This window comes from Xiphophorus maculatus, chromosome 13 (assembly GCF_002775205.1).
Source record: "Xiphophorus maculatus strain JP 163 A chromosome 13, X_maculatus-5.0-male, whole genome shotgun sequence".
Lineage (NCBI taxonomy): Eukaryota > Metazoa > Chordata > Actinopteri > Cyprinodontiformes > Poeciliidae > Xiphophorus > Xiphophorus maculatus.
In genome coordinates, this window is record NC_036455.1 from 25,700,318 (window position 1) to 25,725,719 (window position 25,402).

At 37.9% G+C, this 25,402-nt stretch overlaps 1 protein-coding gene across 3 annotated transcripts in view; it reads left to right on the top strand.

Moving 5' to 3' along the window:
- The first annotated feature begins 446 nt into the window (after positions 1–446).
- The window catches only part of phf14 (PHD finger protein 14), an 81,529-nt gene continuing 56,573 nt past the window's right edge, over positions 447–25,402 (top strand). For all 3 annotated transcript variants that reach the window (XM_023344816.1, XM_023344817.1, XM_014470792.2), the window contains exons 1-9: positions 447–543; positions 2,160–2,270; positions 5,148–5,878; positions 6,896–7,028; positions 17,645–17,804; positions 18,517–18,628; positions 20,309–20,446; positions 21,773–21,919; positions 22,924–23,194. In XM_023344816.1, coding sequence (XP_023200584.1) covers position 543; positions 2,160–2,270; positions 5,148–5,878; positions 6,896–7,028; positions 17,645–17,804; positions 18,517–18,628; positions 20,309–20,446; positions 21,773–21,919; positions 22,924–23,194 — 1,804 coding nt within the window. In that variant the 5' untranslated portion in view covers positions 447–542. The remainder of the gene's footprint in view (positions 544–2,159; positions 2,271–5,147; positions 5,879–6,895; positions 7,029–17,644; positions 17,805–18,516; positions 18,629–20,308; positions 20,447–21,772; positions 21,920–22,923; positions 23,195–25,402) is intronic.

The following is a 25,402-nucleotide window of genomic DNA, read 5'->3' on the forward strand; positions in this document are numbered from 1 at the left end:
TAAACTTTGTTTTATCAGAAACAACATAATGAACTTAATCATTACCAGTGTTTTGGTGTTACACTGCAACTCCCTTTTTTGTAAATTCTCAAGTATCTTGGAAAAGGTTTACAGTTAGACATGACCAGTTAGTTTTTAAATAAATGTTTAATTAATATTTTCTCTATAAGCCCATACATTTTCCGACTGATTGAGGGAATATAACTCGCTAAGCCCTGTTGTAGTTCACCCATTTTCTCCTCTGTAATGACCTAGTCAACACAGGATAACACTTCTGCTTACGGGTTATTTACTCACTTCGAAATTTTAAGAAGTAAAAAACAGACTATTTTATCATGTATCTCAGGTTAGATGCCATCATTATCAGCACCTTGGTATGAAATATCTAAGCTTATGCTGTGAAGACGTATTTGATCATGATTCTCCCCCTACTGTACCCATGGCAACAACATCACATCCTAACAACGTCACTTCGGTATACACCATTGTCCACAGAACATGCGGTTGAGGAAAGCCTCGTCCCTTTATTAAACGGAGTTCAAAGTGAGTTTTATCCTATTTGTTATTATTGTCTTTTTTTTTCAACTCGACTGTGTTCAGAACGACTTGATTTGTTAAGCTAACAGAAGCGAAATGATAGCATAAGCTGCACCCATGCTAGCCTGGAATGCTACTTGGTTAGCACGACTGTAGCTGCTCAAGATGCAAATGCTACTCAGTGAAACATTATTTTGTGTATTTGCTGGTGAAACCAGGTTGTTAACATTCGCTACTGCACTGTGGCTTGGCTCCAAGCGAGGCATTTTGACTATTTCCGTTGAGTCCCCGCAGTTGGTCACTAAGAAACACAGCTAATGCTAATGAAAGTTAGCCAGCTAAAAGACGCGGCTACCATAAATGTGTCACTGAGGATATGCTAGTTAGCCAGTGAACACTGAAGGTTTTCAGCTGAAAGACAGTTGGTGTGGCTTTCAGACAAAAACGATCGACTAGTAGGATCTAAATTAGCGACAGATTCATAGCGGTGCTCTCCATTTGGTTGGTAACTTTTATAAGTGAGTTGCGAAATTATTTCAATTCAGAGGCTGTTTATGGTGTACAAATGAACTCTTGCTAAAATTTAGGTTGGTATTTAAATGGACAACATGCCAGTCAGGTCGGGTAGCTCTGTACGTTTGGCAGTAGAAGTTCCAACTTTAAACTGCAAAAATGCAATATCAGAAATGCAAAACATGATAGGCTTAATGAAAATAACATTGCTGATGGCTCACAAGTGCAAACTGGGGATCATTGACCATAAAGGATGAAAAAATAAAAATATTACAATGTCATTGAAAAGTTATTTAATTTGAAAATGTTAACATAGATTCGTAATACATTGGGTGACATATCAAATATTTCTGTTTCTTTGTTGATTATGGATTGCAACTAATGAAAACCAAAATGTAGTCTCTCTGAAGCTTTGAATGGTAAATTAAAGGTCAAATGAATAAAAAAACAATCACGGTTAATAAATTTGAAAAGACTGACAGATAATTATTTAATGTTCATGTAATAATTTAGACCTGACAAACAGTACAAGTTTAGAAGCTTAACCCACAGTGGTGAGAAAATGTTTGTCTGTCAGAAACTTGACTTAGATTTGTCCTTCAAAGACTTAAGACTTGGCTTAGAAAAAATGACTTGTGAACACATGCTACCAGAATTATCACGATCTTGTAAAAAAAATTATTGAAAAATGCAAAGAATAATACAAGTTAAAGTTACAGTGAGAAGAAGAAGACGTTTTATTTCTATAGCACTTTTTCGGCAATAAGGCAGTTCAAAGTGAGAGATGTTGTATTACTTTTATTTTTGTTCACGTTTTTGAACAAACTGTAAAGTTTTGAAAAACATTTCTGGTAGACAATTCTATTAGGTAACATAAGTTAAGAAATAAACAAATAAACAAAAACAGACAAATAAATTCTAAATGCCTACATAGTGATTGTGTTTGAACATCTGGCTTGAATCAGCAGCAGAATTAGCTCACATCTGCCTTCTTTTACTCTGGCCTTATTCTACATTGAATTTGACTCTACTAATAATTTTGTCATGCTAATCTCTTTTCATTCAAACATTTATTCTTCTGTTTGTTTTTCTTTGTGACTGTTTAACAGTGGACCGAAGTCTGAAGAGACGTCAAGTGAAACCACTAGCTGCCTCTCTCTTAGATGCCTTGGACTATGACAGTTCAGACGATAGTGACTTTGAAGTGGAGGACGCATCAGGTAAAAATGATTGTGGCAATTTCTAAGAAAAGAATCAACCCTAGATTTTGGCTAACTCATGCCTTTTCCAGCTATATGGAGTGAAGGAGCTACATTGGTTGCCAGCAGTGCACACCTACTTAGCTTCCACATGTTTCAGGTCTAAACAAGCTACATCTTCAGATCTGGTATTATGTCCACTGCATGTCTGTCAAGTCGGATGCTTAGTAATCCGACTTGACAATCTAGTTGAGATTTCTTCAGTCTCAACTAGTTTGTAGATTCCATCCCTACAGCTGGTTCCACCAATCAGATAATTCTGGACACAAACTAAATTACTTTTGTAGCATTTTAAGCAGTTTCTGAGTTTGCTTAATTTAGTAAATTTAAGCTAGACAGCGCCTAGTTAGCAGGACTATGGCAGCTGATTGAACTTATTGAGTGAAAAGTATCCCAATGTTCTAGGGTTTCAGATTCATAAAATAAATAAGAGTTCCAATGTCTCCACACTCACATATTTTTAAAACAGAAATTTCATACTCCTTCGTTCCAGATGGAAAGCATCTTTCCACAGTGGTTATTTGTTGTAAAGCTGTTTGAATCTTTGCTAATTGAAATTCTCAGTTGTAATGAAGTGCAGGGCAGCAGTGGAAAACAATGACTGTGTTTTAACAGGAAGAAACCACAATAAGAATCAGAGTCAGGATAGGCAGTCCTAGAGTGACGGCATTTTTGAGATCTGAAAGCAGATGGACAAACGCTTGTGCTGTTGTATTACCAAAATGTTTTTTGTTTTCTTTATTATCTTTATAATAATTGTTGCCTGTTTTGTGTTTGAAGATGTGTCTATATGAATGGTTGATTGATCCTTGGTTGCTTGTGGTGTAGTTGATTGATTTTTGGAGAAGGGTTACACTATATGAGATTTTTTTTCTTCAAACTGCTCTTTACATTCTAAAATGAACATGTCACGTGTCAACACAAACTAAACTAAACTAATTGAACAGAATTAAACATAAACAAATAAACAAAAACAAATGAAGAATTAAGACAAGTCAGTAACTACGAAAACTTACCATTATCATTTACTATTGCATTAAAAGCATGGAGGCTCTTCCAGCAGTATGGGCCCATGGCAGGATAACAAAATGTTGCTCATTAAGAGTGAAAATGTCATAATTACAAAGTACACTATACTGAATACATTTGTAATTTTAAATAAAAAATGTCCCCCTTTCAGATTTCGGTTTCCAACCTCCTTTTCTTGTAGGACACAATCATAATCCTTCTCCAAATCCACAGAACACATGTAGACCAAAGAAGCAACCTCCCCTGACCTCTGTCATACAGCCTATCACACAATACATTCCTACATTCCCATATCAGTGTTTTTCAATTGTCTTTTGTATTTACATAAAACCAGTGTTTTAGTCAATGATGATTGAAAGACATTAAGTTGAATGTCTAAACCAAAGATTTGTGATTTACAGTCTGACTTTTTGAAATATGTATATTTTAATTCCATTAAAATTACACTATTCTAAGTATTTCTTTGAATCATTATGAACTTAAGAAATACTAAGCATGAAGTCAAGTTTTGTTTCTGTTAGAGTAACACATTATCTTCAGTCTATCATTACCTACATATAATGCATGTTTTAAATTTAACTCAATTAATTCTTGTCTAAAACAAGAATTATTCATCTAACATGATTTTATAACACAGCTTAACGATGTGACGACAAGCCTTCAAAAGAGCTAGTTTAAATGAACAGTTGCAGTACAATCTGTCATTAATTCCTAATTTGAGCTGTTTCTGTCCCATTTAAATGTCCAGATGTTCTTCTGTTGGCAGCAACAGTGTACTCAATGGTTTGTAAAATGCTTTTGGACTAAACCATTTCAGGTAATCTCTGTTCTCTGTTTTGGCTGACCCACACTACTGGAGGCAAAATACTAAATGATGAAAATAGTTTCCTTTTGGACATTTCTACTGTCACCAGTCAACCTTTTAAGACTGGACTTTTTACCGTACCTAATCATAAATCAAAGTCATGGATTCTCTACATTCTGTAACTACATTTATTCTAACTGACCATAAAAATTAACTGTGTACCAGACAAATACAGCCTGTACACATGTAGACATGAGTTAATGTGTGACACTAAAGTGCAGAAGTCAACCTCTTACAATGCAGCTTTGAAAAGCAACATCAAATCAAAGCAGTGAAGACTCTTTGCAGTCACAAGACATTAGTTATTTAGAAATATGACAATCTTCTTTCAGGTACAAAGATGGAGAAAGAAAGATCGAGTAACAGAAGACAACTATGGGTCTTTGAAAAATGTTCCTGCAGTAAAAACCTACTTCTAGTGGTAAATTTTAATGTTGCATTCATGCATTTACAAAAACGTGTCCGCACAACAATTAAATGGTTAATTTATTTATCAGGAAAATCTTTGAAGTTTAAATTTGTGTTTTTATTATTTTTTATTTAGAAAGACAGATTTCCATAACATTCGTTAATTACAGCTTTACTCATTTAAGGTCGTACATGAGGATAGAAGTGGAGAGTCCAAGGTTTTTTTTTCCATACTGCCTTTCTGGTATTTTCTTTTACAGACTATTACTAATTTTAGTTGTGAACGATAAGAAAAATGAACAAAATTGAACAAAAATGGGGATTGCACCACCTCGAGCAATAAAAACCACACAAACATAAAAGGGCAGGACACATAATTCACAGAAGTTTACGTTTTATCAGGTGTTATTAACAGACAGTGGGAAAGGTGTGTGTGGCTTAAAAATACCTGCCAGTTCGGCTTCCAGACCAACTTCCAAAGGCAAAGAAACTATTAACAGTGTCATAACCTATTCATTATACTTATATTTCATTAGGGTCCGATGGCACAGGCAATGGCAGTGATGAAGAAGGGTCCAAAGGGAGTGCAGCAGGCTCAGAAAGTGACTCTGAAAATGCTGTTTCTGGAAATGATGGTATAGATGAGGAGGCCAAAGATGTGGCTGTTGATGACAACTTAACAGAAGATGAGGAGAAACTTAAGCAGCAGCTGTCTGAGGACAGCTCCACCAAAGACATCCCGTCTGCCACTCCATCCAAAGGTCGAAGGAAAAGCAAGAAGACTTCGGAGCCAGAGAGTGCTGCAGCTGGAGAAACTGAATCTACCTCAACATCTGGTGGTGGCGTTGTCACTGTGGATGAGTCTCTGACTGAGCCCAAGAAATGGAATTTCCGCAGGAATCGTCCCCACCTGGACTTCACCACCATGGAAGAACTGAATGAGATAGATGATTATGACAGTGAAGACGATAATGACTGGAGGCCCACGGCAGAGAAGAGGAAAGGCAAAACATCAACTCAGAAGGGTGGAACGGAGGAAGAAGAGGGAGCTAGTGTTAGTGAAGATGATGATGACGATGATGATAATGATGATGATGATGAGGACGATGATGAAGATGATGAGGGCAAGGACAATGGTGATGACATTAACAATAGTAGCAGTGACAGTGACAAAGAAATGAAGAAGCCCAAGAAGAAGGTGAAGAGTACCAATGCTTTTGATGATGAACTGACCAATGACAGTATGTCTCAAGGAAAGGGCAATGAGGTGAGTGGACCTTTGGTTGAATATGTCAGATATACTGTATGGTATGTTTCATGAAGCAAAGGGTTTATTTTTTTACTTATCTTGCCAAAAGATGATGTAGGGGAAAAAAAAAATCACTTTTTGGCAAAAAATGACTTACCATTATTTTAGGAAGATGACAATATGGAGAAGTTGTTGTCTAAATGTACCAGAGTAGTATCTCAGTTCACTATCCTAGATTTGTGATTTTCTTTGTTAAATCAAGACTTCAACCAGAGTAGAAAGGCAGGGTTTTTAGTTTACTTTGGTTTTAGCTTTATTTTGGTTAGCTACATAGTTGATTTGCCTCACCCAAGTGCTTTTATTAAAATAGAAAATTACATTATTTAAACTGAATTCCAATATAATTTATTTCAGTGCTAACTTCAAAGATAAGTTCTGCAGACCAAAACAACAACGTACAGCTCTTCCCTGTGCGTTCCCCATTCAGCTCCTCCAGACTAGCGGCAGCAGCAATTAGCAAACACCAGGTGGAACTGCTAGTCAACTGAGCTCATAATACTTCTCAGTTCAGCACTTCTAAGAATGGTCGCAGATGACTTTATGGAGCGTTGTGATGAGGTGCTGAAGGAAAGTGTCAGAAAGAGCAGGAGCTTCTTAAAGAGACAGAGCCATCAAAATCATCAAATTACAGAGTCAAATTTATTTTAAGTTATATTTGATATATACAGCATTTTTTATAATAAATGAATGTAACAGTTATTTGATTGTGCTATAATATGGCACTGTGTTCCTGGAAAATAAATAACACTGTTCCTTTATAAACATGTTTCTATGTTGGTCTCTGAGTTAAGTCCTGTCAGTCAAACAGATACTCTCTGCCTCTGCCTTGTGGCTAATTCTAAGTAATCTGCTCACCACCTAGAGGAATCTGGTCTTTATGGTTTTTCTGTGTTTGTTCAACTTGTTGCTAGCTTGTCAGGCCTGTTATGGATTTTCCCCAGCCTCAGTATTGGTACTATGTTTGTTATACGCCAGGATGCTTCACTTGACCGCTCGCAGACCTGGAATACCCAGCATATCCTTATATGCTGCGTCTGCTTGGGAGACAACAGTGAGGACGCAGATGAGATCATCCAGTGTGACAACTGTGGGGTCACTGTGCATGAAGGTAGGTCCCTCCCTGGCAACGAGACCGATCGGCTCAACCTGGGCTGTACTGAGCATGAGGGTTCCAGCCACGTCGCAAACTTTCTAAGGTGCCAACGCCAAAGTTGACACAAACTGGATGAAAACGTGCTTCTCCTATGTGTCACAGATGCTAACACCAAGTCAGGTGAATAAACGCTCCTGCCAGTAGACCGAGAATGCACAGAAAGAAAGTTGCAAAAACCTGCAAAATAGGCAAGGATGCATGCATTTTTTAAACATGCTGAATTTCTTTTTGCAACTTGATGTCCTGCAGGTAGATGTCCTTGCAGCTTGATGTCCTCTCAATGAGAATGAGATACTCTTATTCCAGGAGTATCTCCAGGAGGTTGAAAATTTGCAAATTGAATTAGCCTAAGAGCTTGATGCCTGCCTCTGACATGCAACAAAAATCCAGTCATCACTGAGTAAAAAGTTTTGACCTGGTTTACCTGTCAGATCTCCCACACCTCTTTAGGAATGTTGGGTCAAATATGTTGATGTATTCAAGACTTGTTTAAGTACTTCTTCAATTGCTGTTAAACATATTTTGTTTGTATTAATGGTCCTTACCAATCAGTTGTTCTAAAGAGTGTAGAAAATGAAGGATAAACTGATGGCAGTTTTTTCTGCACTGATATTTAAAAAACTTGACTGATTTTGCCCTATACCAGTTTATTTCTGAACTAAATATAGCAAAAAAGTTGCAAAGTTGGCAACTTTGCCACATTCAGTTGTGAGGTCAATCACCTGGAAGGCTGAGTCTAGCATGTTGTTGTTAAGCCAGGTTTCTGTTAGGCAAAAAACAGCACAGTCCTTCATCTCTGTAGAAACATTCAGATATAACAAATTCACTTTGTTATCCAGAGAGCGGACATTGGCCAGAAAGAGAGTCTGAATCTGTGACTTCCTGACAATTTCCAGATGCTTGAAGACCTCTGGGATTTCAGGTATTATTTGAGATGCTAATCAGCTGCTCCCACTAGTGAAAACAATACCGTGTTGCCATGGTTACACATAGCAACAGTTTGAAAGTAAAGACAAAAGTAAGAGCAGAACAGCTGCACAACATCTAAAACTAGAGAGAATGCTTGTCCAAATGCGTAATGCCTAAACAAAAAAAAAAAAGAACAAAGTCTGGAAAATTGGGAACGGATTTAACAGAGCTGCTAAATGAGCGGCGCTCTTCTATTAACTAAACAGAATTAGACTTAGACTTGGAGCTATACCTTTTTGGTCTCATCTTAATGGGGAACAACAAACAGAAACGCCCTGCCCACACCACCATCACCACAAGACACACACACTCACACAGATACATAAATTGTGGTGTGTAGATACACCAATTTTTATTGGCAGATATGATATGAGGAGGAGGTTTTAAATTTATCTTGTTCGTTAGGCTGGTTGATATTTTCTTCCTCAGAGACACATTTAATCTGCCTGAAAGGACACTGAAGGGAAACTAAGTGGTCTGCAGTGGAGGTTTGGGAGAAAAGCACTGGCAGCACTTGCAGGCAGTTCTTATCATCTCCTCCATGGACATAAATGGGGCTCTCTGTGGGGGTGGGGTTCTTTAACTCTGGCAGTCAGCTTGGTGAAGATGTGCCCTTTTATTGCACATTATGCATTTTGAGATTTAATTTAATGCTTGACTGAGTTATGGCACCAATTATTGCTTTGACATTTTTAAACAACAATATTTATGAATATAAATAAAGCTGAACACTGAATGCAGATCATACTCAGTTTTTGTAAAGTTATATTCAACCTGTTGTAGAAAGTGATGAAAGCTGTGGAAAGTTGCCCAATCTAAAATAAGAATAATTAACTAATTTACAGCCTGTTCCCCTTACAGTTTTCATGTTGACCCTTTGAAAAAACAATTTTCAGTGTTTTGCTTCTAATTACTCATTTTAAGTGTCAGTAGCATCATTTAAAAAGAAAGGGAAGAAAAAGATCTTTTATTTGCTAGTAGTCTTTTATATCTTGTCTTATCAAAGCATCAGAGAATGGATGATAGAATAATGAAAAGGTTATGTTGATACCTTGCTCTTCATTCCTTATATATACTGTATATAAGCAGCAAATCAAGAGCATAAAATAAAGAATATATTGAAAGGAATGTTAGACTGCTAATAATTTAAAGCTTAAGATGTTTTATGTCTGAAGTATTTTTCCTCTTTCTGTTAAATTAAAAGGTCTTGTGTTTTCCATTATTAGAGGTGTGCTGGCTAATCAATAAGGGATTACTGTTCTACCCCGACTGATTAGGAAACACAGCAGCTAAAATCCTCATTATTCCCATTTGAGTCAAAACACACTGCTTGTCTGAAGCTTCTTATGCAGAATAGAAAATAAAGATGTTAAGTGTGGATTTTTTTAACTATGAGAGAAAAAAATAATAATTTGAACAATTTTTTGTAAAATGTTATTGAGTTCAAAATAATTTATTTATCCTTAAGAGAAGTTATATTTTGTTGTTTCTCATGATATCCAAATATCTTCAATGAGTTGTTGTGACCTCTGACTGAGTACTGTTGCTGTACCTACAACACCTCACCGCACCATATACTTGGAGTATAACCAGCACTTTCTAACTTGTGTCATGAGGGGTCAGAAGTCTCTGTTTTAACCTTGGATAATATGAGTTACAACAACATTTTACTTTCCTTTGGAATCAGTAAAGTAAATTTAAATTTGTTGGTAATTGGCTTAACTGTTCTAGTGGTTCAGTTGAAGTAACTTCAACAGACATGATTGAACTGCAGATGTGTGAAAAGCATCTTTGCTGGAAAGAAGTCATATGGAGATGGAGTTTATCTTTCAAAATAAAAGCTATTTCAAAATAAAATACTCCACACACAAACTGTAGTTATAATAAGAACCTTGACAGAGCAGTTAAGTTGCCGTGAGCCGCACAGGAGAGAGATAAAAGCCACTTCTGCCAAACTGTTTGTGATGGCCCTGTTCAACATGCACTTAAAAACCAAAGTATGGCTTTAAAACATTTTTGAGGAGACATTTTAATTAATCTAAATTGGAATCTATTGGTGAGGACTACAGAGAAATTGAACTCAGCTATGAAAACTGAAATCAGTAAAATGGACTGTCCTTTTGTAGTATTCCTTCTTTCCATATATTTTACAAATTGAGATTTAGACATCGGAATAACATCACAGTTGGAGCTGAAAAATGCAAAGGCAGGGGGATTTGCTAATTGTTGTGCTTAGTAACAAGGTAAACTAGAATTAGTAATACAGTTTAATAACAACATATTTATCAGCTGCTTATGCATTTCAGTAATGAATGAAAAACAGTACAAGTTGTGATGTGTATGAAATAGAAATGGCTAGTGGAGCTATTTCTCTATTATTGCAAATATCACACAAAGAATTTTACCTGTTGTACCAATTTTAAAAGCATTCCATGTCAGAAACTTGAGACTTCAAAACAATGTTCCTGTTTAATGTTTTTGAGAACAAATGGACTACATCTTTATTTAACTTAGTACTTAACTTTAAGTACTAAGTTAATAACATATTGCATGAACATCTATGAAGGATGTGTGAGTTCCATCAGTCATACACAGTTTAAGAACTGTAGAGTTAAGGAGACGGTTTTTGTGAAAGGAAGGAAAGAAAATCTAATATGTTTGACTGAAGATCTAAATAAATTAGGACATATAGATAAAGTAGGAGCCTTATTTATTTTATGTCCATATTTCAATATCCTACTTTCAAAATGGATGGCAACTAGATGTTGAAAGTTTTGTTTTTTGATCACATTGATCAAATCCCTAAACATTTCTCTTTTTTTTCCTCCAAAGTTCCATATTTTAATGTTATTTTTTTATGAAAATAATCCCTTCATGCCCCAGAGTGACTCAGATATAATGCTACACCTTGGCCTCAGTATGGATGGAACTATGAATATGCAAATTGGTCCCAGTCTCCTTATCTCCAGTCTCTCCCTCTGCTGCCCGCCTGCAGCAGCTGCTGCTCTTCATCCTCTCCTTCCTCCTGTCACTGTTAAACTACTCCCAGTTACACAATATTAAATTAGAATATTTGACTAATTCAACTGAGTAATACTGCACACAGAAAAGACAAAAAACAAAACTAAACAGCCCCATCCAGGGAATCATAATTTAACTTGTGTAAATGTCTTTGTTCTTATAAAGCTTTTGATGTAGCATTGCAATTTCCCCCCTTACTAGCGGTAACATGTATTGCAACAAAGTAACATGTATTGCAATAAAGTAAGTCATATTCCTAGAATTAAAGCTTGAAGCATTCAGTGACATTACCTGAAGGTAAGCTTGCAATTAATCGCTGCAGGTTACCATCCAAAAGTTTCTGTAGCTGCAGTAAAATGCCCTCTTTAGGAGCTTCACTATATTTCATTCATAGTTTAAGATCCTAGGCTAGAAGTTCCTACAAACATTCATTAACTTGAAAACTTAGCAGATAGAGTCCATTCAGTCCATTTAAAAGCTTTAATATACCTATGGTGGCATTATTGTTTGATTTTTTAATTACGTTTTTTATTACGTTTTTTAAAATAGATTTTACTATCCATCATCCTGAAGCACTACGGCCCTACATATACTTTGACAACTTCCAGAGCCAAGCTCACTGGGTATTCAGGTCCACCAAGATGGTGGACAGCTGTAGTTTGGATGGAGCCTACTAGTGAATGGAACTAAATAACAATGACAGGCACATATTAGGCCTGTATCATGGTCTAAACCAATCAGAAATGGTGAATGGCTAAAGGGTGAATGTAATGCTGTTGAGTAGAGAAAATGAAAAATCCAATAGAATTTTTTGTTAAGTTGAGCCAGTTATTACCAATGGTCAGACATGGAGCCATCAACTTCCACGATTATGTGCAGTTGTGCTCAAAAACAGCCCTTCCAGTCTGGGCCCTCCATATTGCGCTGCTGATAATTAGGCCGTGCCTCCAACCTGAACATTCAGTGAGACTGATGACAGTGCATACATCTATGTGGAAAAATAAGAATAATTTCACTCAATAGAGTTCTAGCTCATGCCACGTTGACAAATTCTTGTTCCACCTGCTCTGTGGAACAAGTGCAGATGTGTATCATAAAGACACGTGGAGTGTGTATCTTTATGATCCACACACTCCATCCTGACTCTCTCCTTCTTATCATGCTCGCCCTGATGTCTGCGGTCACAACTTAAGAAACTGTATGTAAATAAACCACACACAAATAAATGCATAACGTTAAAACATTTAAGAAATTAACAAAATAGTCAATAAGTTTATGTGGGGTTTTTTGAGTATTAATGTCTTGTGGGATTTTTATGGTCAATTATGTGGGGAAATATAATACAGATTTGTAAAATATTGTTTTGCTGAGTGTTTTGACTTATGCCATATCTATAGTTGATCAAGTGCAATCCTACTGAATGTAGTATAACATCCTGGCTTATTTTAGAAATCATAAAATGTCTTTTTGAGAATAAGACACGTGGAAAGACAGAATTATTTTAAGTCAGAGATGAAAGATGATCTGTCAGCATCTGCACCTCCGACAAGACAGTCTGCTGCTCGACTCCACTGCTTTTCTTTGTTCTTGTAGTCTCACAGTGTCTGGACACCATCACACATTCTCAGAAGAAAACAGAAACTGACATGAAAGTGGGGGAAAAGACCAGCGTGAGAGATGAAAAGCTGGGATGAGCTGGGCCCCGTCTTCACTGAGCTGATCAAGACGTCCTGTGCTTGCTGCAACACCTTTTGATTTTCTTCTTGCAGTTAGTCATACAAGCAGCCAGAATTACCTTAAAGTGTTTTGCCCTCAGCTTTGTCTAGTTACAACTCTTTACATCAACTATGTTCAACAATCTCATGTACTTGTTTTGTTAATAATGAAAAATGGCTGTTTTAAAGCTGCAAATATAATATATCTATTATTTCTTTTATAATGTAGTATTTTTATGTTGATTTCTATAAAGGTACATACACTATCTAAGTTTTGTTGTAGTTTTCTGCAGAGTATAATCTTTTCTGATGTTCTGGCCTCATAGAGCATGGCTGGGGGTAGAACAAGCTGATATTAGCTAGTTCATGCAAAGCTGAACAGGATAATTTTGAGAGGAATTTAGATTGGACAAATGGTCTGGACTTGCACATCACTTTATCAAGTCAGAGGACTCCAAAGACCTTCTCACACCACTCAGTCATTCACTTACTGATACACAGATTCACACGCTGACAGCCTGAGTAATCATTACCTGATTAAATACCTTCTTTAAAAAAAAAGAAAAAGTATTTCAATATCTTTTGACATACAGCTGGGTTGGACAACTGGTTGCTTTCTCTGGATCTACCTGGGATTCAGCTCCTAGCTGGAAGGTTCATCAACCTCATAGCTGTTCTGTTGCTCAGACGCTGGGAGGCAGTTGTTTCTTTGGTCCAGTCTGGGTGTCTCAGTGGTTTCTCTCTCTGGATTCAGAACCAAAGTTTGCCCTTAAAGTTTCAAGTTTGTGCTGCAGATTCATGAATATAAGAACAAACTTATTGGAACTTTGTCTGCTCAACAAAAATGCAGCATTTATTTTTTTGCTTGTTTGAACACGAGGATGAACTAGCCCATCTTTTAATTGAGATGGGTTTTATGCTCGGTGGTCCTGGTCCTGTGTTTTTCAGTTAGTCCACCATTTGATCTCTTTTCTGTCTCTCTGCCTCCTTCTCTTTGCCCTGATTCAGCTCTAAACATCTCACAGAAGTTGCCCCCTTGTCATGTCCTGCAGGTTTGAGGAGTTCACGTATGTTCAGGGCACTTTACCATTACGAGGCTGGAAATGTATTGTTGTTCTTTGAAAGCTTTATCTTTACATTTTCAGAGTATTGTTTCATAATGAATGATAAGAAGTGAATGAACACATGTCAAGCTCTTAAAGGCCGTTGAAATATTTTAAGCAAGAATTTTGTTTGTGTTTACTGTCCAGAGCAGGTATGCAAACCAGTTCAGCATTAAGAGCCAAATTAAGCTCATGATCACTGTAAAGAGCCCCACAGCAATTTCAAAATTAGCTTTTTTTCACATTGCTTGCTGAAATGATTTTTTCTTTGTCCCAAAGGCTTTGGGTCACCTGACAGTCTTCATTTTTTACAAATGTCTTTAGGTTTGGCTTGTTTGTTTGTTTGAGCTCCGTCTGACAAACTGACAGATGTGGAAGTTTCTCACACAGAATATTTTTGAAACATGTAGGACAGTTTATTTGTTCATATTTGTATCTATTTATTTGAGGGTATTGTGGTGACATCTAGCATTTTCATATTATACTGTACTTTAAAGAACAAATAAAAAATATGTGAATGTCAGAAGAGTAATCTGTTTTAACTGGGCTGCTCTTTGCTTTTCAGAGCCAACTCCACTGAACGTCCTTTCTTTCATCAGGTTATTTAATCAAACCTCTTGGTAGATTCATACGTAATTGGTTAGTCTTTGTTGGACACAAGGAGACAGCTTTCTGTTAAGTCCCTTTCCAGGTAAAAATGGTTCTCACTTCGCTCAGCTCTATCTTTTTTCCTGCTAAGCTTGTCACTTCTGACATGGTTAATCTTTCTTTTAAAGATTATGAAGTTATCCAGCAGTCATCACTTTTTGTCAGCTTAGCTCATATTAGCCAGCAAACTCTGGCTTTACAGTGTGAGCTTAGTTTCCAAGTTCAAAAGGAACACAGCAGATCCGTGCTACCTTAAATCTGTTAAACCAGCGCTGGTGATTATTTGTAACCCTGACTTGCATCTGTCTGAGCTCAGTCAGTAAAGAGTTTAACTGCTGCCAGGAGCAAACCAACAGCAGCTTCATTTATACCACATAAAGATTTAGCAAACCATTAATGGCACTGTCATTCCAAATACACTGTTGGACAACATAGACATGTTGACTGAATTAATTGTCTCAGTGAATTAATCTCACTAAGAAATCAAAGATCTGCAGGAAACAGAAAAATATTGCCACAGCCTCTTACAAGCAGAGGTCAGAATTAACAATTCACCGTGACACACATCAAACCGTCTTTCAATCAGAAGACACACAGTCACCAAACAAAGTGAAGAGCTGAATAAACAACTCCGTCTGCACCATTGTTTGCTTTTGATGGGCTGCCCAACTCCCCTGTGTGGCATCCAGTGACAGGCCTGCAGAACAGCGAGCTTTTGATTTGTGAGTCTCTCCCGTTGCTCAAAAAGCCCGAAGGCTGCTTGACTGAATTAGGAGCTGGAGTGTTATCTCCCCAGCAGAGGCAGAGTACTGATTGCTGCCCTCATTGGAAGTGAGGAGCACGTTTGCCTGGTGTAATAGCTGCCATAGAAACCACATCAGCCAAGTAATTGTTTAGGCAACCTCAGAAAATTAAGAGGACAACATAAAAATGTGTTCCCTTGGCTTCTTCTCCATTCTCTGGGGCTACGTATTTTGATTAAATATTCAATTTTCGGTGCTGCAGTGTGACTGGAGATTGACAGCTTTGGACCAGACAGCACCATGACTTTTCTACTTTCTTCATCTCCTACTTGTTCAAGTGCAAATTTGGCTGCTGCATGTTAAAAACCTCAAACTGTAGGTAACGTTATGTTGATCTGATCCTGCCATGTTATTGGCACAGCAGCGAATATCAACAATGTGATATTTAGTTGCTGTTGCGCTGTTTCCTGTGAATGCCGGTGTTCTGTATGGGTCCTGATCAGAAGGAAATGAAGGAAATTTTGCAGATCATAAAGTCCTGTCATGACTTTGAAGTGTGTGACTTTCCTTCGGCTGTGCTCCAGTTGGCAAACGTTTGTTCATGTTGACATCAAGAGGGCAAAACACATCATTCTCTGCTGCATAATGACCAGAAACTGTAATTTTCCATGACATCACTGTCTACATTTATTTAGTCCTTCATATTAAAGGGACTGTTTATTTTTAAAGCTGCTTTGAAAACCCACCTTTTTTCCACTGGATTTCCCAGCAGCTTCACTGTGATGATGCATTTAGATACATTTGGTACTTTTATCATCTAAATCCAAACAACTCCAGACCTTTATGTTTTCAAGTGTTTGCCAAGTCTAATGGAATACAGTGAACCCTCTCTGTAACGCGGTTCACCTTTCATGACCTTGCTGCTTCGCGGATTTTTTTGTGCAGTTTTTTTTCACAGTGCATTGTGTTCTGCACTGGCTAAACAGTCTCCGCGCTTCTTCTCTACCTGTGTGCCAATAACGTTACGGTATTTAAATACAGTACAGACCAAAAGTTTGGACACACCTTCTAATTTAATGGGTTTTCTTTATTTTCATGACTATTTACAAGGCAATAAATCCCGCTTATTAACCTGACAGGGTACACCTATGAAGTGAAAACCATTTCAGGTGACGACCTCTTGAAGCTCATCAAGAAAATGCAGAGTGTGTGCAAAGCAGTAATCACAGCAAAAGGTTGCTACTTTGAAGAAACTAGAATATAAGGGGTATTTTCAGTTGTTTTACACTTTTTTGTCTAGTGCATATTTCCTCATGTGTTATTCATAGTTTTGATGCCTTCAGTGTGAATCTACAATGTCAATAGTCATGAAAATAAAGGAAACTCATTGAATTAAAAGGTGTGTCCAAACTTTTGGTCTGTACTGTATTCGTAATACAGCTTGGCAAATTTTGGTAAATGTTTTTGCCCAGAAGAACAAAAGAGCGACAACAACTACCGATAACTATTGTTTTTCTTTCGAAAAAATACACCTGCACCACAGGCTTCAGAAGAAAAAGACACTAGACAGCGGCGTGAGGCCGCAGCCTCACAGTCAGAGGAACAGTGAAATACGCGAGTCACATTTGTCCTACTGTACTTTGTATTGATGATTAAAATGATTATCTTACTGTAGTTATTTGTAAGAAAGCTTTATATTTGTTTAAAAAATGCTTGGGCCTGAAAACAGGTTTTGTTCTTTGGTTTCATTGTAGAGTATTTAATTATGCTGTATAATAATTGTAAAAAATAAAGGTACCAGTAACTACTTCACGGATTTCGCCTATCACGCGTTCTTTTCAGAACGCAACCCCCGCAAAAAACAAGGGTTTACTGTATTTCTAAACAAGAATAGTATCCAATTTCAAGTTTTATTGTGTCATCCAGTCATCCATACATGTACCCATCCACCCCTTCCATACTTATTTTTCTCTCAAATCTCCAGTCAGTTCTATAGTGACCATCTATTTGTTTCTGTTGATTGAAGTGGAAACGTATTGAACCCCAACTTTAAAACCGATGCCCGTCCGCATACCGTTACACCGCTACAGTCCACAGTGAGGATATGAGGGCCACTCATATCCTCACTATATTGTCTGCAGATCCTGTTTAGTTAACAGATAATGTCTGATTTTTTTCCAAACATTTGTAACAGCATTTATTCCCACGTATTGATCACTAGATGATGTGTCCCTCTTCTCTGAAATATTGTCGTTTGCTATTCATCAGTGGCATCATGTTGTGTAGGTTGAGCTCTGTGAGCACCGTGGCACATAGCTGAGGTCTGCTGTGTTGGAGCTCCTTCTAAAGCTGTGTCCTCTCTTGGACTCCAGGCTGTTACGGTGTGGACGGTGAGAGCGACTCCATCATGAGCTCAGCCTCTGAGAACTCCACCGAGCCTTGGTTCTGCGACGCCTGCAAGAATGGAGTGACTCCCAGCTGTGAGCTGTGCCCCAACCAGGACGGCATCTTCAAAGAGACGGACGCCGGGAGGTGGGACGGTGTAGCACAGCGTGGTCCAGTTTCTCGGAAAAAAGCAGGCCAGCTAACGTAATCAGAAACAAATAACAGCTAATGGCCTGAGCTTGGCAAGTGGCGGCAAAAACGCTGTCTAAATTGTGCTCATTGTTTATTCGCTGCTGAGAAAAGGAGGAAGTTGGATTAGTGAAAGAGAGAGAACTCATAGAGGAGTGAAAAAATACGGATAGAAGGAATAGGAAGAGGAAGAAAAAGGAGTGAGAGAAAAGAGTGTGTTTTGTGAAGCATGGAGACTTCAGCCACGTTATCGCTGATAGTGCTCCTCAGCCAGGCTGCACCCGAATTTACTACTTCACTAGAGCATGAAAAACACAGCAAATTAAACTGTGAAGCGCTTGCTTGCTAGAGATGGATATCTTTATATTGGACTTCGGATTCTCTTCTCTAAAGTCCGCATTTGAAATTGTGTCACACCAAAGTGTAGCCAGCATCTGGGGCTACATTAATCTATGAGCTCATTTCTTTTTGAAGTCTCTGAGCAACTGACTGCAGCCAATTTCACAATATTAGGCTCCTTATTGTCTGCAGGAAAAAAAAAGAAAAAACGCTGCCATGTTTTTTAATTGGTTTCCTGACATGCCTTAAAAACGGTGCATCTAAATGTCACCAATTACAAGCTTATTTTCAGCCTGAAACATCTATGTTCATCCTGTCCTTCCACTTTCAGGTGGGTGCATGTGGTCTGTGCACTTTATGTCCCTGGAGTAGCGTTTGGAGACATCGATAAACTGCGACCAGTGACGCTTACGGAGATGAATTATTCAAAATACGGTGCTAAGGCAAGTTGTCAATTCACATCTTGACTCGGGTTGAGTTGGATTTTCATAATCAGTAGAAATACATGTCCACCGCTTCCAAAGGCAAAATATAAACAGTGCAGGTGATAAGATGCTCCCCAAGAGCAGTGATGTCATATTAATTTAGTGGTTTTCTGGGTGTGATGATCGTAGAACAAACATTGTCAATAAATTTAAAGACATTTGGGTCCACAAATGGTAATTTATTTATGGATGCAATGTTTGGGAATGGAGGAATGTGTCAATCCTTTTTCCATGTTACCTGGGTCAAAATTATGCATACAGGCTCAAACATCAACATATATCCCAGCAGATCCTTGGTTAAAGATCCCTCAGTATGTTGCAGGGAAATTACATTTGTTCTCATCAGTAAGCTTTTGTCTTAATTACACCACTAATACCCATTTTGTGCAAGGCAGAAGTAAACACCGGCAGCTACACAGACTGGATCCAACGATGACTCAGCATGTTTATTAGGGATAATGATCCCAAACACACATCAGAGCTGGTTTTGGAATGGATAAAGCAGACTAACATTAAACCTCTGTCATGGATCCAACCTCGACATCAGAGAACATTTGTGAACTTAGCTTAAAATTGGGTGTGTTCAAGAACACCAGCCAGTTTAAATAAACTCTGTTGTTTTTTGAGAGCCCAAATACCAGCAGAGTCAGAATTATAAGAAAAACTCAGTGACATCTACAAAAGAAGTATTGTTTGACTGCACGTTGCTGAGGGACTTTTAGATAAATACTAGTTATTATTTATGTTTATCTTCTACTCTTTATGCATAATTTTGACCCTGTAGGATTTAAGGAAAATTTACAATAAATTTAAACTTAAGCAATAAACTGTTGCTCTAGAAATTCATTACAGCTGTTAGATCATCATGCCAATCTGGAAGAAGAATAGTCCAAGTGCATCATTAACATCCTAAAAAAACATTCATGTCCATGCATTATGTCCATCAGTAAGAAGCAGTGGTCCAGGGCTAAGCAACACATATTTTAAGTAATATTTTTTTATCCTGCTCACCTCATCTGAAAGTAACAGTTTTTTGCGACTGAAAGCATTTTCAATGACTGATTTCTGAAATTTTGCAATTGAAACCTGATAAAATGTGAGTTTCTGCTTTTGTAAATTCTCTGGAAGGTGTTAGAATCGATCATTTAGCTGTCATTTAAAAAAATTTTATCTAATGAGGTCTGGGAATATCTTAACAGGAAGTGACAAATTCATGCTCCCAGTTTTAATGATGTTAGAGCAGTGATGTTGATTATCCTCGGTACTCTGTACAGGTAAACACTGAACCAGTAACACTGCTGGCAGAGATGACAATAATTAATTTCTGCATAGGGTTTATATGAAACCAGGAAAACGGCCAGGTAATTTGTTCCTGACGAGCTGAAGTAAAATACTCTAAAATCTCAGGCTGTTCTTGGATATTTTTAATGGAGTCATGTACAGAAAATAACCTGCTGAAAAAGAAACATTACACCGTTTATTTTTCTCTTTACTCACACCAGTCTTTATTTAAACTAGCAGATTTCTAAGCTTTAAACAACTGTTCCTGGTTTTAAAAACACTGCACTTCCCTAGTTTCCAATCTGAATCTATCACCAAACTGTGTCCCCTCTGTTCTTGCTGTGTGTTCTGGTACAGGAGTGCAGTTTCTGTGAGGATGCCCGTTTTGCCAGGACCGGTGTGTGCATCAGCTGTGATGCAGGAATGTGTCGATCCTACTTTCACGTCACCTGTGCACAGAGGGAGGGGCTTTTGTCCGAGGCTGCAGCAGAAGAGGTACATCCTCACCAGAAGAATGTGTGATAATAGAACTTACAGTTCCTGAATAATCCGGAGCTCTGCTACCAGCAAACAGAAATTAAGCAAAGTATCTGTTGGTTTAGTTTAGTAGGTTAAAAGGAACACAATTAGATACAAAAAAACATTAAATAATTATATAAATGTACCATGTTAGAGTAAGGTGGTTTGATTTGTGAAAGTTTAATGAAAGGCCAGTAGCTCTTTCTTGTATCTGGACCACATTAGAAATGCTCCAACACTTAGACTCTTCAACCTAGACTAGATTATTCTGCACTAATAGATAAACTTTCACAAATCAAATAAAGGTTTCATAAATTAGTACAGTAAGTATAGAATAATCCAGGCCAGGTCTGAAGTGTCTGAGTTTAATAGTTTTTTAACTACAGCAGACTAAACATGCTCAGTTTGTGAAAAATTTGGATCCATTTTATGAATCACCTTTACGATGTAGCAATACAAAGCTGACATTCAATCAGTTCTTTGACTTTATCCACCACGTAATCAGGACGACAGTCTCTCCAACGAACTCGGGGAAAGCTCAGGAAAATCCTCCTTTACAAAGAACTAGTGGAGTTTAACAGATCAGATAAGCCCCGCCCCTCAACCCGTTGAGCATGAATTCATGGTGATGCTGCAGGAACAGGAACCGTAAAATAATTCAATACACATTTAATTAATTACCTGCAGTTTTTATTAGTTTACATTTGAATAATTTTAGACAATTTAGTAAATTGTTTAATTGAAAAAAAATTTTTTGGGTGCATTTAATAAACGATTTTATGATGTATTTACTTAATTTTGTCTGTTTTACCTCTCCATAGTTGAGAGGACCAGCAGGTACCAGAGAAGCCAGTGGGCTTAGAAAGTTCCTCTTAAAGTGATGTGTCCTGTTCATGATGACTAGCTTTATTCACCATCAGCTCACTGATACTGCTGGAACCAGTGAGCTGATGGATTTTGTGGGATGCGCTGCCAGTCAGCCGGTCTGCTCTGTCTCGATCAGGGCGGATTTGATCTCCTGATCCAGCTGTGGTTAAAGGTTGTCATGTTTTAGAGATTCAGGTCTCTAAAAAACTCTAGTTTTAGTTTCCTGAACCAGAAATAAGGGAATGATTTCTAGCCACTTTTAATAACTTGAATAACTTTCATATTAACTCTTTATTATCCCTACAATAAAATAAATAAAATTTAATTAAAATAATAAGCTACATTTGGCTTGAGTACCTTGATTTCAGACTTGGTAAAAATTGGCTTAAATTTTGACATCATTATTAAACCTGTCTTGCCTTTGTGTCTCATCAGGATATTGCTGATCCATTTTTTGCATACTGCAAGCAGCATGCAGATCGCTTTGACAGGAAGTGGAAAAGGAAGAATTATTTGGCTTTACAGTCATATTGTAAGGTCTCTCTACAGGAGAGAGAGAAGCAGCTCACTCCTGAGGCTCAGGTAACATTGTCTACATGCTTTTGTATTTATTTTTGTACAGTTGAGAACAGAAGTTTACGTACATGGAGTAAAAAGAAACACCCACCTTTCTGTATCACTGTTAAATCAGTCTAAGCATCTCAGCTAGGATTGTCAATTTTTTTTGTATTTGCTAATGCCTCAATAATAAGACTAACAAATATATTAAAGATTTATTTATTCTATTATTTGTTATATTAATGTCTACATTTATGTCAGAAGTTTACATACAGAATGACTACCATTTTTTTAAACAATGATGCCTCGGCTTTGGAAACTTCTGATTAGTTAATTGACACATTTGTGTTAATTGAAGACTGACCTGTGGTCCACACCCGGATGAACTCTCTGCTCGGTTTGTCAGCAGGAATCAGCCCAGATATCAGGAGGAAAATCAGGAGCTGCCCCAGACTGGTTCATCCTGGGAACAGTTTCTAGATGCTTGATTCCATTGAATTCATCTGTTCACTTGTAGCTGGCATGATTGGAATATCCAACCATCACAGCATCACAGTACTCAGGAAGGAGACAGGTTCTGATCCAAAATATGCAGATTGACCCCAGAACAAATGGCAGAGATCTGGTGTAGATGCTGCTGAAGCTGCTGAGACAGTCTCATTATCCACAGGCAAACAGTTCCCAAACAGATATGAAAGGCAATATCTGTGAGGATGAAGCTATTACTATTAAGGAAACATAAAACGTCAGATTGCAGTTTGTGGAGACCTTCATTTGTGGAGACATGTCCTGTGTGTCTGATGGAACTAAACTGGAACTGTTTGGCCATAGAGACATTTGTTACGTCTGGAGGAGAAACAGGATAAACCATCCCATCTGCATATGTAAACTTCAGGTTTCAGGATATCCACATTAGGTTTAGTGTTTGTTTTGAATTCCTTCAGAGATTAGACGTGGTTCAGATTCAGTTTGAAGCACAGTGGATGTGTGGGGGGTTAACGAACAGCTGCTTGGTATTTCCCTCTCAGGCCCGTATCACCACCCGCCTTCAGCAGTACCGAGCCAAAGCAGAGCTGTCCCGGAACACTCGACCTCAGGCTTGGGTGCCCCGAGAGAAACTGCCCCGACCTCTGACCTCCAGCGCCTCAGCCATCAGGAAGTTGATGAGGAAGGCAGAACTGATGGGCATCAGCACTGACATTTTCCCTGTGGACACTTCGGATGCCAACGCCAGCATGGACGGACGCAGGAAGCACAAGCAGCCGGCCCTCACTGCGGACTTCGTCAACTACTACCTGGGTAAACAAACTCCCCGTTGCATTTGTCCACCACTGGTCAGGTTTTTTTTCCAGTCACATTCAGGAAAATATGAGCTGAGCTCACACCTTTAAACACATCTGTTGGATGTTTATGGGAAATTAGCTGTAAGTCTGATTATGTCAGCTGATTCACTTTATCTCCAGTTTATAGCGACTATTTACAACTAATGTTATACTTTATAAGGCACCATCACTTTATAAGATCCATAAGATAAACCCAGTCAGGCAGACAGATTCAAATTAATTATACTTCAAACCTGGTCTTAATACAATTCAATCAAATTCAACTGATAATGCAGATTTTTTATCTGAGGAAACCTAGCGGATTACATTGATTTAATATTTATAATATACCCATTACCAGTTATGATTTTATAATGAAACAGAACTTTGATCACATTGTTAAAAAATACGTATTTTTCCAGAATAAGATGGGTATGGGTTGGATTTGGGTCACAGGATATTGCTGGACTCCTTCATTGTAGAAACGTGGATAGATTTGGAGAGAGACGTCCTGTTCTTTTCTGACTGATTATGTGAAATATTAATTCTGGCTCAATAAAATAAAACCATCAGTTTTTAATAAGTGTGCAGCAGTGACGTGCAGTCAGGGGAGGCAAGTGAGGCAAAGCCTCACCTGTCATAATGGAAAAATATGATTAAATAATTTATATTGCTATTTTCACCCTGTGGTTTATACTGTAAAGTATTTTTTTTTATTTAGCTTAACCAATTCTGATTATTTTTTCTTCAAAATTGCTGAATTTTTGTATTTTCCCATTCAAATGCTTGGAAACGAAGCTGGTGAGCCAGCAGTGAGTTGAGCTGAGGATTGGATTGCGCAACCTCTTGCTAACTGTGCTGGCTGCCATTCTGTAGGAGCATGTTTCTCCTATCTGTACGTCACCAATAAAATGGTTAAAAAACATTTAACATATGAACTAATTTTCCATAATTTAACTTATATATATAATGTACAGTGTTTTTTGTCACCAACTGTGTGTGTAACGTGTTTTGTGTGCTGAGCAGCAATCAGAAACAGCAGAGAACAGATTTGAGGTGAGGCAGGCAGTTTTCCTGCCTCATGGCAGGGGGCGCTCATGATCCCAGACATTGTGACTCCACAACTGCAGAGTAAGAGACAGTAACAGCGAGCTAGCCATACATTAAAGTCAAGTGTAGCGATATATTTATAGTTTTTGCTTCTTACCACAGGAATCACTTATTAATAATCGCAAAACAAACATTAAGCCTAAAATCATACCACTGCAACAGACTGAATGTTCTGCTCTCTGTGTGGGAAATATTTCAGTGTTTTTTAGGGGCTTTGTTGTCAGTTGCTATGGCAACGAGTCTGTGTGTAGCCCGGCCAAGGCAGAGAGCGAGAAAGAAGTGGTTTTGAGTTGCACTTAAACGGTTTTTCCCTTTGCTATGGAGCACAGCATGAAATTAATAATACCTAAATTTCCAAGTTTCATTGAGTTAACAGAATTATTATACCGCGGCAGCACAGCTATGGATGGCATGTAAAAGAATTGTCTTTTTGCCCTCCAGTGTTGTTCAGGTGGTCTATATTTGTATATCTGATTATGATTAAGTCAGTGCCTCACCAGCATTGCACCTCACCGCACGTCACTGGTGTCCAGAGACCTTTAGTGAGCACATTCAACTGATGCAGTTTGGACTATTGACTACAGGTAAGATACTAGTTGCTTGGAACTCCCTGTGGAAGTTTCTAGAGGTGCCTCCATTTTGGACGGATCCTTCCTGTTTAGAGCGTTTCTGCAGCTTCTAGCAGCAGCTGTGTGAAGCGTGATACATTCCTATGATCACCATCTGCACTCAGGAGAAGAAATGCTCTGTTATCTGAAGCTTATCTAACTCCTAATCTCTTTCTGTGCTGGAAATAAAGCAGAGATATTTATATTGAGTGGAACAAATGCAGTTTTAGCTTTGCTTGCACAATGTGAGAGTGCAGTGTTTAGAAAGTTAGAGCAGCAACTTTAGAATTTCAGAGGCAGCAGGAGAAATTTACTCTTATCAGAATCACTTGAGAAGTAGGGGTAGCTGGTTATTTCTTGCCAACATTATCTGTTTATGACAAGATTATTAAATTAGGTAATACTGTAGTTGTAACCAGGAATAAGCTTTTTAGGAAATTCAAATGAAAAGTGTTTTCTTCCCAAAT